Source organism: Aedes albopictus, chromosome 3 (genome assembly GCF_035046485.1).
Source record: "Aedes albopictus strain Foshan chromosome 3, AalbF5, whole genome shotgun sequence".
NCBI classification, from domain to species: domain Eukaryota; kingdom Metazoa; phylum Arthropoda; class Insecta; order Diptera; family Culicidae; genus Aedes; species Aedes albopictus.
Genome location: NC_085138.1, coordinates 237243342 through 237257109, shown reverse-complemented (window position 1 = coordinate 237257109; position 13768 = coordinate 237243342). Strand labels below are relative to the sequence as shown.

Below are 13768 nucleotides of genomic sequence, written 5' to 3'. Positions count from 1 at the left end.
AGGGACACTCTCGAGTCCCTTCGAACCTCGCAGGGGGTTACGGCAAGGTCTTTCGTGCTTGCTGTTTAACATTGCTTTAGAGGGTGTAATTAGGAGAGCGGGGATAAACACGAGTGAAGCGATTTTCACGAAGTCCGTTCAACTGTCTGTCAACAGTACAGCAGAGGCCACCCCGGCCTTCTTAGCCTGATCGGTAAGTGTACGATCGCCAAATTATTTGTGTAATTACCGTTTAACTTCGCATCTAAAATCGTTAAAACTTTTGTGCAGTCAAGATTGAATCTGTGATCCGAGGGATTATTGTGGAATGCTGTGAAATGTGTATAAATTACCAGGAATAATGAACTCAAATTCGAAACATTGCAAGAGTTGCGCTATTTGTATATACATGGAATTTTGCGGTGTGGTCCGTGCGGCCTCTCATTTCATATCTCATGCATTGGTATGAGTAAAGAGCAACAACGTGCGGCTTCAGAAGGCCTGGTATGACTTTGCAAAGAGTGCCAACCTGGTTTCAACAATTGGCGGCAAAAGGCCAAGCACAACACGTCTACCTCTCTCGATGCTCTCGATACGAACGCATTTGAATTGAATTTGACCGAACTGAAATGTCAAGTTTCGTTAATAATGAAAACTCTACAACGAATAGCCCCGCATGTTTCATCTCCTGCTATTCAGCAGCATTCTACGCCGATTGTTTCTGATGTGCTGGCTGACGGATAGAACAAACGACAAAGTCAATAATGAGAAATCGGAACGTGAACACGCCGCGCAGTGTACGGTGAAGGAAAAGAGTAGTGATGGTGATCGTTCGTTCTTTACAAACAACGATCAAAAACGCTGAAATTTCGACCTATCATGAATAATATATGATTCATGATAGGTCGAAATTTCAGCGTTTTTAGTAAAATTTTGAGCGATATCGAATAAGTTTTCTGAAAGTTATAGAACTTTTAGTAAAACTTATAAGATTTTTGAACACATTTTTAAAACATATCTCAATATGTATTCTGTTATTCTGTTATTCTGTTATAATCAACGCACCCCCGGGCCGTGGCCAATCTGCGTTGTTTCGCTGGGCGATACGTCTACCAGTAGACTTGTATCTGCCCTATGCTAAACCGATTAGCATATCAAGTCCTTTCCACTGATGAGTAGGCTCGAATGTCCCGCCCCTCCCTATGACCCATAGGGGGAAATAAGGAGTTTCCAGTTTCAAGTATTGTATTGATTATGGCACCAACTCTTTCTATTCCTTGGGAAAAAAAATCACTCGACTTGAATTATCAGACTACTATTAATAATGACCATATTTAAGATACAAGTTTGCATACACAATTGTAAATGCAGTGTTAGATACTTTAAAGTGAATTGAAAAATTGAAAAAAAGATAAATTGTAAACTATTCCGCGGCGACACGAATGCTTCAATAGTGTCATAAATAAACGCGCAAACAAACAAATAATTGATATTGAAGTATGCATATTGCATTATCTATTAGCAAAGTCGTAGAAAGAGTTGGGCGCCTGATTATAAAATTGTTGTACTTATCTTGTGTGTTTCGGACAAGTCCCGTTTGTGTTGGCCATTGGGACACTTCTTGCTTCAAAACGGTCGTTTCTGGAATGGAAAGAGAATAATTGGCCGCACAACTCCGCAAATGGGCGGCCCGCACATATTAGTATAATGTTGCAATGATTGAAAATAGTAGAGTATAATTGTTAATCTATATGAACACTGCTACTAGTTCAGATTTCTTACCCTCCACGATTCTCTAGATACTGTTATAGCGTGTTTGTTGTAAATTTGTTGATAAGTGAAGCCTCCAATAATTCACAAATTCAATGTAGCGAAGATCTTGAGCGGATAGCATTCATTGATAATGATAGTGATTATTTTAATATAATATGGCTTAACAAACTAACTATTCAATTATTTTAAATCGGATTCGTCAATAAAATTATTGTTCATAACATAATTAACCATGCGAATATCTAACTACACAAACTAAAAAGTGTTATTATATTTTACCAATGATTTCATCCTAATCTTGACCCTAACATAGTTATGCGCTTAGTTGGACAATGACCAAATATAGTGTTGTTTCGACAATAGTCACATACTATGCCCTACGACATTGACGATTCTATTGTCTATGGCTCACCTATTTAGCGCCACCCAGCAGGGACTTGGTCTGGTACCCAATTCAGTATATCCGCTCCACGTAATGTACCGTGCCTCTTTCGATTTGTGATATATTACGCGGAACATTACTCTCTTCATTCGGATAGCGGCTATGTAACCCATTGGATTAAAAACCTCCATCAAACATGAAGCGATTAATTGGAGACTGAAGACTCTATACCAAATTTGGCTCAGAGACAGGTAATCAGTGAAGTCAGTTTTTCTCGTTTGTCAGAGACGATTGATACGTATTAAGACAAACTTTCCACTGCATCTGCCAGCAATAATCGGTGATCGATCAACATTTCGAGTACCTACCCCAATTTACACAAGAATGCCAAGGATCACCGCTCATGCTTTACAATACAGTTGGAAAAACTAGAGCAACACCTGGCCACAATGATGCATAAAGCACTAAAGCGGACCGGAAGTGTCGGTGAGCCAGCCCCACCATATCTCAATATGTATTGGATAAAAAATTTTCCATTTTTTTTTTTTTTTTTGTTGTGTTGTAATGATGTAACTGCTGTAAACGTGTAGTGTTGATGAATTTGTTTATATGAAATAACATTGTATGTTGAAGACGTAGAAATATAAAATAAATAAATAAATAAACTTCACAAAAATCTTGTAGGGATTCATCTAGAAATTTCTATTGGGATTCCTTCAAGAATTCCTGGTGTGATTATGCAAGACAATCTTCCTGAGATTCTTTCAGAGATTTTATCCAGGGATTACATATAATAAACCTAATTGATTCCACTTAAAGTGAAGACAACCTTTCTTATTATTCTTATTAAAATAATTGCTGTATTATTCGTAATTAACATTTTTTTTGTATGATAGTGCCTTTTGGTCATTCTAGAGTGTAGCATCCACTCCAATCGTGTATATTTCATGGAGTAGATTCTCTGTAATATTTATATGATGTCGAATGATCTTCAATTCGACCTAGAGCCATATTTGCATTATTAATTTTAGCTCATAGAAGATAGCAAGGAAGATTTATTGAAATAACTCCCAAGTACTCTTTGAATGATATCTCGGTAATCGAATGTCCAATCCAAATAATATTCGAGAGCGCTCTACTAGGATGTTGTAGCTTTCATTTGGTGCTAAGAGATCTCAAATCGGTTGACGGACAGCTGAGATATTTATTATGATACACTTGGTCAAAAATCTCTCAAAAAGATAAGCTGTAACTCCCAAGTACTCTTCGAAAGAATTCTCAGCACCGTCTACCCCCGTTGGTTTGAACGAAACCTCATGCAAACCAACGGGGTTCATTTTTAGTTTAAACTTCTAGCAACCCTGTGGGCGACGGAAAAACACGCTTCTGGAAGCCTTATTTGATGTTTTGTTTTGATTCTGCGCTCCGTTTCACCCCGTTCCAATAGCAGATTGACGTTCGAAACATTTTTAATTTGAACGATGTACAAATTAGGGGGGGTCAAATTAAAAAGTGTTTTAGTTTAGATGCGGTCAAACCAATGGAGGTAGACGGTACCAAATGTCCAGTCGTAATCAAATTTAATAGAGTTCTATTGACCAATCCAAATTCCTATGTGGTAGTGGTTTGTGTTCAGATTTCCCGTGTTAATCTATCTGTAAGAACTTTGTAAACACCTTTTGTTCTCACGTATATGGATAGGCTTGCATTAGGTTTCGTGAGACATTTTTTGGACAACTCAATTGGGATATTTCAGCTTTCGTTTTGTGCTAAGAGAACAACATAGGGGGGTTAGGCCTGTATAACAGACAAAAACTTAACATATTATTGGTTGGCTTACAACTTTAACTTGTTTCCTACGTATTTCAATCATTTATATCAGATAGAATGTCATTATTGTGAAGAAATAATGAATTGTAAACCGTGTGTTTTTTGGGGCTGGCAGGAAAGGTACGGGGCATAATAGACACCCCTGCATATTTTATGCTGTATCTTTGATAATATCGACCAGTTAAGTAATTTGCCCACGGAGATCAATACCACAGACATAATACTCCATCTTAGACGAATATACATAACATCAAAGGAAAATAAATAAATTTTAGACTAAAATAACCGGATTGATTGATTCCAAAGTCTCTAAAACGCCTAACAGTATGCAACGCGCGTACATCCATTCATACAGTGTTCATTTCGCCCCGAATCGACTACAACATTGAAATTGCTGTTTTGAGTAAGTTCTGATCAAAAATAAAATACTTCATCCATTGCTAAATCTGCGTATACATGTAGATAAGCTGAGAATTCACTTGTTTTTATAGTGGTCACACTCAAACACTCGTAATACCTAACGAGCCTGGATAAAACAAAGAGGAGAAACGTCAAAATTGGAACAGTCGATTTGCTGTCATTCCCATAGTTCCAATCGAGCAGGAGACCTGTCAAAACGACAAGGATTCGCCACTTTGGTATGCTCGAGACACTTTAGTAATACCTTATTTGCTGCTGCTTCGAAATTATAAGAAATCCACCAAATGAAAAACATTCTTCATTTTCAATGATATTTTGATTATTTTTAAGGAATATCAATGTTCCTTTTGAAAAATAGAACAATAACTTGTTCCTTTACACTTATGCATTAAAAGTTTTACATAAAAGTCAATGGTTTCGGCAAAAACAGGGGTGTCCATTTCACCCCGGGTGTCCATTATGCCCCTAATCCCCCTACGCACACGCACACATACAGACATTTGCTCAGTTCGTCGAGCTGAGTTGATTGTTTTTCGAGCGATATTTATACCCTTGTTATATATGTAAGAAGGGTAAAACTAAATTGAACTTTCAAGGGCTTTCAGATTGTTTAGGAAAGTGAATACACGAATAATATTTTACATTTCCGCTATTTAGCAATATCTCTATGTACATACCTTTTTACCCGTTCCGGTTCATCGTCGAAAAATCTTCAAACTATCTTCGCACTTGAATACGCAAAGCCTCAGGAACGACAAGCCCAACAGCATTGATTGCCCCAAGAATTCCCGCTCGGCACTATCGTTTTCCTCGTACACAACCTTCAGCCCGGATGGAATCACCAGTTTTGACTGGACGTGCTCGACGCTCTCCTCATTTGGACCGATTTGCCGTTCCATGAGTGATCGCACCACCCCATCGGCAGAGACTCGTTCATTGCCGACAAAAATCCCAAACAACCTGGCGGAGGTGTACTGTTTCACGAAGTACACGTTGGGCACGATTTCGGCACTTTCTGGAACCCGATTGGACAACATCAACATAATCATCGCAATCAGCTGGGACTTTTGGACGTTTATGTTCGTCTGGGTAGCACTTCCCATGGCCACCGTCTGGGCTACGGCCGGATTCTCCACGACGTACACATCCGCCTCCGGAATCAACTGATTGATTTGGGTCACGTTGCGAATCAGTTCACTTACGTGCAATTTTCGATCATTTATCTGGAAACTGTTCCATCCGGTCAGAACCGTTGGTTCATCTTTCGATACCTTGAACTTTGCCCATGTAACATAATCTAGTCCCACATACAGGGTAACACAACTTTGAATTTTAGGGATGACATTGACCGAGAAAATCGGAGTTGTAAATTTGACGTCCTTCTTAATGGCTTTCTGGGCGACTGCTTCGGCATCTTTTGGGTTTTGCACTATAGAATCGTAAAACTTGCGAAGAACCGTAATCCCAAACCCATCCAATTCCAGCACCTGATCGAGGGACATGAAGGAACCAAACTTTTTACGCCATCCTTCGATCTTCTTCAGCCGATACTTTGATATGTTGTACCTGCAAATATGAAATCATTGAGCAAAATCATCAAAAGACTCGGAACCATTCTCGATACTCACTTGTACAGCTGTTCCACATCCTCCTCATTGAGGGTGTTGAGGATTTTTCGGGTTTCCTCATCGGAATAGGCACAGGGGAATCCGAGCCTTGGGGTACTTTTCACATTGAAGCAACGAAAGCCCACTGCACTGGCACTACTGCGCGGCAGAAAGCCGGAACGGATTCCGAGCATAAACATGGAATTCGCGAATCGTTCTGATTTTATTTTCAGAATAATTTTAAACACTAAAAACCCATTGATTACAAAACACCGCCAGCGAAAACCACAAGAACCCGACGACGAAGCATTGGGTCAAAATAAAAATGATAAAACGTCAGTGTTGCAGGTGTCAAAATTAGAATCAAAACAAAGCCGAAGATCAACCCCTGTGACTGAACAACACAAGACTTAGTCTGTGTCATTATCACGCTACACGGAAAATTCAAACTACCTAATATTTGGGTCAATTTCACTCAAAGTTGAGTATATCGAATAAACTCGCTACCCAAAATTAGGTTGTTTTCCCTCTCTGGCTCACCGATGTTGTCAAAAACAAACGGAGATGCATCTACCCAAAGGGGGTTGTTGCGTACAGTTTTAGTACGCTTTGATATTGGTTGGAACTGGTAACCCTGATGCACGAGTGGAATGTATAAACGGCCGCACGAAGGCCGACGGTAGCGATAATTTTATGACTCGGCAGTGTCGTTTGGTTCGTCAGGAAGATAGGAACTGCACTCCGGTTAGGAGATTCGTCTGTCCCGTGAACATTTACTACATTGTAAGTTTAATTAAGTGATATGTATGAATAAAATAACAATTAAATAAATTTGCAGTATTGGAGCTGCCTGAAGTAGAAGCTGCTACCGATGTGTGGTTTTTGTTCCGTGACAAGTCGTCCTAACAAATGTTGGGAAGAGTTGCAGTCACCTTAAGCACGAACACAAATATTGAGAGCAGCATTCTTGATGTCAGCTTCAATGCTATAATTCACTTTATTATTAGAAATATTCAGCAATTATACAAATCAATATATACATACAATTTGGTATTTTCCGTGCTTATTCAGGGGAACAACCTTCCAACCTAGAGAATTAACGATTTACTTCTGATTTCTCATTGTATTCAGTGTTGCCAGTTTCACTGACAATATCACCACAACATACCCCCGCCCGTGAAACTGGTAACGTATCTGAACAATCGATTGCCTTATTGACATGGAATGACGAACATCTGATGAGCAGCAACACGGTTACTTGCAGCGGCGGATTGTAGTCGACACATTGAAAAACAGAAGAGTATGGACAACATTGTTCACCGCCGGGATCGAAAACGATAAGCACTATTTCTTCACGTGTATGATCCATGATGATGCCTCGTTGGTTAGACACTGCACAGTTTTTGTCTCGATTTCATCTTTTGCATAGTACTCTCTTTTTATTGCTTCTTTTCTGGCGAGGAAATTTAACTGAATCTTTTTGGCAGCTTCTTGATGTCAGCTTCAATGCTATAATTCACTTTATTATTAGAAATATTCAGCAATTATACAAATCAATATATACATACAATTTGGTATTTTCCGTGCTTATTCAGGGGAACAACCTTCCAACCTAGAGAATTAACGATTTACTTCTGATTTCTCATTGTATTCAGTGTTGCCAGTTTCACTGACAATATCACCACAACATACTGGACGACAATAAGCCAATTTTGGGTAAATGTCCCAAAATTGGCTTATTGGGGTCATGGACCCCCTTTGGGTAGATGCATCTCTGTTTGTTTTTGACAACATCGGTGAGCCAGAGAGGAAAAACAACCTAATTTTGGGTATCGAGTTTATTCGATATACTCAATTTTGAGTAAAATAGACCCAAATATTAGGTAGTTTGAATTTTCCGTGTAGAGACTGTGTCGTCGCGGTTGAAACCCGAAGTTTCCCCACACCCGACAATCGAATTTTCTCAAATTCCATACGTGAAACCTAACGTCGGACGTAGAGCGCTGGACAGCGGACCTGGCCCTCTATCCACCGCACTGTGCCCGACTTACGTCCGACACACGGTTTAGGAGAAAAATCGATTTTCGTGTGTAAAAAAAAAACGATTTTCAACTGCACGAACAATACATAGAGACATGCAAAGACATTAGAGAGGCTCTCTTTGTTCACTTTCTCTTTCAATAGGTGAATAGACCATTCCCGTCTGACCTAACCCCCCTTTTTTATATTTTTCCTCGAAAGGCAACTGGATTCCATGATCATTGCCGTGTTTAAAAAAATTTTATATGTCTTCCTGATTTTTATACAATTTTTTGAAAACTCGAAAAATCTCTCCAATTTGATATAAAAATCGCCGTGCGAAGTAGTGTGCACACCCCTTGTATGTGGAGACGTTTTTGAGTGTGGAGATTTGCTTCCAACCCTGTCGTCAACTTGACATATTTACATTTTAAAATGTCAAACCCGCTCGCTCGCAACTCGCTTCGGAAAAACGGATCCGGATTGGAATTGCTGTTCATCGCAATTTCGGTGCCACCAAAAGGAAATTCCGTCTACACGGACTCCCGCTCATTTCAAATACCTACGAGGACGGCGAACGTGAAAATGTGAACATCCTGGAGGCACACTACGGCGCAGGCAAAACGTTGCTGTTTACCCGGACAAAGTATGAATCTTCCGATTCCGATATGTACTGGTAGCGGAAGTTCTGGATCACCAAACGGCCGAAATGGAAACCTTTTGAGAAAAGGCAATCAATTGCGACGGGGCTTCGAGGAATCGGAACAAACGAATGCTGAACGGTAGCAGCAGTGAAATATCACGATCGCGAGGACGAGGGTGTCATACTCTTTCAAGTTGGGAAAGAAGCTAAAAGAGGAGAGATTTGTAAGTACCTTTATTTTTATTTTACTCGTATGATCCGTTCACACACTTCATTGATCTTGCCAGATTGCCACCGAGGTCGATTTCAACGAGGATCTGAGCCCAGTCCAGGGTCTAGTGGTACGAAAATCATTGTCGCATCGATTGTCGCAGTGCGGTTCCAGCGGCAACATCAGGCGTAAAACTCCTCCAATATAACCGGAATGCATTCTCCTCGTTGACGTCTCCCACATCCCGCACAGCAGCAGCAGCAAGCGTTAAATCGTTCTCTGCAGCGTACCAGTTTGATTGGTTACAAAACAATCGAGTCACGGCACCATATTTCGGTGTTTCCAGTGTGCCGCCGATTTGGGAGAAGCAGGATGCCCAGGAGGAAGCCAAAGACAGCCTATCGGTATCGATCATACAGCGCAAGCATATCTGAGCAATTGGCAATCGGAAACATCTGAACATTTCACCTATCGGATCATTCAACGTCGGAATCTCCGGCACCGATCTTCGGTTGGAGATTCCCTCTGCAGACGCAGCAGCGGCAGCTGCAGGAGGAAGGGGCTATTGAAGAGCTACGGAAAGAGGACAATTTGCATTCCAAATTTGGACGAGAGTGCGACGGAATGTAGTAGCGTATCTAATCTGAACTCGATTTAGACGGGGGGACATCCGATACCGATAGATAGTTATCCGGATTCATGGGTCACAGTCGGAGTAAGAGGTTTAGAGTCCATGGTCACACTGACGATCTTTGCTTTTTGCAGGGCTTTTTGTCGCAATTATTGGAAATTATTAAAAATAGAAATATTTATTGGATTATTGGAAATAGAAACAGAGCCTGCGGAAGAGCTCCGGTAAATCCGGACGGCCAGCGTTCAATGCATCGCTCCATGTCGCTGGGCAGCAATAATAGCAGTTTGGTTGCCAATTGGGTTGTGTAGTGAATAATATATTGCTGTTTTCTGTAGCTTAATAAAAAAAGCGCATTTTCTTAATACCTATAACACTATTATATTATGTTACAATGTCTTTATTTTGATGTTTTTTTTTTGTGAATAAAACGGATAACAGTTCAATCCCTGGTTCAATCGATACAGTTACAGCTCACAACGAAGAATAAATTTTCCTCATACAAAATCCGAATGAATTTCAAAAATAGCTCTTGTGCACCAAATATAATAAAATTTTGGATTTCAATTTTGTTTACGGCTTCATATAACGATTGTGGAAAAAATTGGATACCATTAAAGAACCCAACTCTCCGTTTTACCACGGCAGACGATGTAGATTGAGGCGTCAGTCTATAGCAGTCGTCGGGATGGTCAGCAAAAAGGCATGGCATAAGGCCGTCGTCGTCCCTATCGATTTTTTTTATCTTCCAACACCAATCTGGCATCGGACACCTCTGCACTCTCGAATACGGCCAAATCAAGGGCCAAATGGATCTTGGAGATTCTGGTCCAACATTTCGGCCCGTTGATCGAATCTTTAAAGTTGCGAAGCAGCTTGTTTGAATAAGTACGCTGACGGCCACGAAGGTAGCCGGATTTGTGCAGACCCGGAAGCGCTCCAACCAGGAAGCATGAACCGCAGCATCCGAATGTCTACTTCCCGATTACCGAACAGTGGTCCAATGAGTGCCGCCGGATGTTCCAGCTCCTCAATGAATAAGCCATTCGGCACCGAGCTTCAAATACCAATAATGTCCCAGTTGCTACAGATGAATCGTCTTCAAACCAATACATACTGAGTCCGTTCAGCGGATGGCCACTGAAACCAGCGGCAGCACGGTTCTGCACAAACCGACCCAATACAAACCATTGAAAAGTGCTAATTGCCTGGATGCTCCAAAAAGCAGTTCCGCGGTTCTCGAGCTGAAAACTGGCAATTGCTTGGACGTTTTCAGTACCTAAACCGGTAGCTCCAGTTCCGCTTGGTATCGGCTCCGTTTCTGAATTCTTTAGCACCTTCAAACTGACCGGCTCCAACAAGTCGAAATGCGATACCGGCATGGTGCAGAATGATCAGGACAAAATGAAATGTGTTTCTTGTGAAACTCCCAAGCCAGGTTCAAAACCGGATTCGGGTTTTAAGGCCCTGGTCGTCAAGCAGTCGGCTAAATGAAAGTGCACAAATTGCATGGCCCGGAGCGATTCAGATAAGCTAAAATGTGTCTATTGTGAGCAGGCTAAACCTGGTACAGGCATAGCTTCATCACCGGCACGGCGGGCACAGCAGCCGTTTCAGCTGCTATCAAATCCATGCCCCAACAGCTTCGATCGGAATTCAAAGCACCGACGAACCGACGTGACAGTGACGATCCAAAACTGTCCCCCCCTAATTTAACGGTCGACCAGCGAAGCGAGCGATCGCTTCTGTCAAATCAGCACAGACGCGAACCGTTTCCTATATGAACACACGGGGGTTTGGTGTCGAGCTATCAAATCATCGCGAGCCGTTATAGAGGTGGCGATAGTGTTCGACTATTTTTCATCATGGCGTCGCGGACAACAAATTTGAATTTATTTGTTCTAGCTGTCACGTCGGTTCGTCGGTGTTCAAAGTCCTTGTGGTGCAACAACCGGCCAAAAAGTAGGAATACAGCGCGTACATGAGAAATAAAGCATCCCGCGTGCGCGTGTCGCTAGTTCTACACCGGAAGATGGATCTTTCTTCTCCTTTGGAAGTAGACCAGCATCATGATCTTCTTGTACCAAACTCAGCTTCCGAGTCCCACGAAGCTCCGATGCCGCCGCCCCAAGACAGGATTTTTCTTTGGTGTGTCGCCAGCTAGCTCGACTGCAAGTGCATCGGCACAGGCGAATACCGGATGTAACGGGCTTGACCAGCGCATGTTGCTTCGGAAGTGTACCGGATCTCGTTCTTACCCGGAGGATGTTGCTGCAGCAGCCTTGGCAGCAGCTTCGACTAAAAAAGTGACTAGTTTTTATTTGTTTTCATGGTGTTCAGAGCGGATCAAAACAAAAATATCAAACGTCATATTTGACAGCCAGCTGATTGAAAATTCTCCGCATCTCTCCAAAAAAGCAATAGGGGAGATAGGGGTTCATCGGGTTTTGTGGAAAAAATAATTATAGGAGACTATAGGGCTAAAGTGCTACTTCGCAGGTTTTTCATTGTTTTTCAATAGTTAGAGGCTTCAAAACATATGGGTTCCTTAGGAAAGTTTGCTCAATAAATTGCCGGAAAGCCGTAGAGCACATAAAAAAATTTGACGGGAATGGTCTATTCAGATGACCCCCAATTGTAGAGGCGCTAAGTGAGATAAGGTGAAAATCGTTTGTTTACATCAAAAATTCAATTTTTCGTTTTCAAAATTAACTCATATTTTGCCTTGGTGGTTGCTATTTTCCATTGGTAATGGCTTCTATTATCATCAATTTCTATGCCCACGGCGACAGACACAGGATTGACCAGCTAACAAAAAATCCGGAAGATTGCCCGCCGGAGGCATAGCAAGAGCTCCTCAAATTAATCACATAAGTTGTTCGTAAGTACCTACCGGATCTAAGCGCATCTGAAAGAGAATAAGATTTTCTTTTCAAAAAGTGCTCGTTTGTTTCTCTACGATGCGGAATTCGATATGAAAAAGTGAAAAAAGTGCAGTTTGCCTATGTTGCGCAATGGCAAATTTTGGAGGAGCCCCTCTTTTCATAGGTTTCTCATTCCTGCCACCAGATGCGGAGGGATCGTTAGCTTCCGTTGGAGTTGCCTATTATTGCAATGTATTCTTTATTAGAGCAACATTAACGGCGGCTACTATTCGAGCAACCCGCGCAGCGCTACCATTTTGACTTAACCACCCTTTTCTACACCGGTCGCAATCAAATTAGTCACCCTGATTCGTATCGGGAGGGCTGTCATATTCCCATAGAATTTTTAGCAGCGCAACTGTCCGGCTACTATATTTGGTCACCCACCCATAGCGCTACTATTTTGCGAGCGCATCCAGCAGCGACCGGTAAAGTTTGCTGCAATGATGGAGGGCTGCCAAACGGGGTATAGAAGCGCACCGTTAAAGGTGCTCTTACACCAACAAACCTAACCTAAAAATGACTGACAATTCACAGGTCATTTTGACAGATGTGACATAAGCATGAAAAGGACGGCAACAGTATCGATGAAGTAGAATATATCATCCGTCTTTTTCGTGCTTGTGTATGGTCTGTCAAAATGACCCGAGAAGTGTCAAACATTTTATGGCCAGCTTTGTTGGTGCAATCTCGGGTGCAATGAAGAATTGATACACTTGTCAACTATTTTTGCAGTACAAATCAAACGACGATTGTTTTGACCATAGTTCGATGCAAGGAGAAAATCATAATACAAATAAACGCTGAGATATTAACGAAAGAGAGGGAAACCAAAGAGAGCCTCTCTTCAGCAGATAGGACCTTTAGACATGTTTGGCCTGAAATACGTCCACTGCACGCCATGCCCTATAGAGCACTGCATGAAATTCTCTCCTTCTCTTTCACACTTACAGAAATTTTGTAAACAACAAGGCCAAGAAACGTCAAAATCCCATACAAAATCAAAACAATGCAGTGAGCCTCTGCACAAATCTGGCGTACTGCTCACTCCCACAGAAAATTTGAAAACAGTTCGCACAGTAAAAGTCAAATGTGACTTTTACTGTGCGCGGTGTTTTCAAATTTTCTGTGGGAGTGAGCGGGACAGGGCAAATTCGTACAGAGGCTCGTGCCCTAGGTCAAAGCAACATTTGAAAAGGGCTCAAGAGGTCTTGTGTCTTTTTTAGAAAACGCTCCGTAGGGCCTAACAGCAGCCCACCCACGCAAATGAACACCGTTTTCCGAAAGATCGATGTTTGCTCTATCTGATAACAGTCTTAGTTTTTGTGAATAAGCTGGTGGGGGCTCAG

At 41.6% G+C, this 13768-nt stretch overlaps 1 protein-coding gene across 1 annotated transcript; it reads right to left on the bottom strand.

Annotated features, from left to right (window-relative positions):
- Window positions 1-5015: 5015 nt before the first annotated feature.
- On the bottom strand, window positions 5016-6309 carry LOC109431311 (uncharacterized). Its single transcript, XM_019707528.3, has 2 exons — window positions 6013-6309; window positions 5016-5950 (listed from the first exon to the last, which is right to left on the bottom strand). The coding sequence occupies exons 1-2, from the start codon at window positions 6189-6191 to the stop codon at window positions 5080-5082; spliced, it is 1050 nt and encodes a 349-aa protein (XP_019563073.3). The 5' UTR covers window positions 6192-6309; the 3' UTR covers window positions 5016-5079.
- Window positions 6310-13768: the final 7459 nt, after the last annotated feature.

Bases quoted from the DNA above. Each gene is read 5' to 3' on its own strand.
- LOC109431311 (XM_019707528.3), bottom strand. From the start codon at position 6,191: ATGTTTATGCTCGGAATCCGTTCCGGCTTTCTGCCGCGCAGTAGTGCC. The intron at 5,951-6,012 runs GTGAGTATCGAG...TCATATTTGCAG, and splicing joins GATGTGGAACAGCTGTACAA to GTACAACATATCAAAGTATC.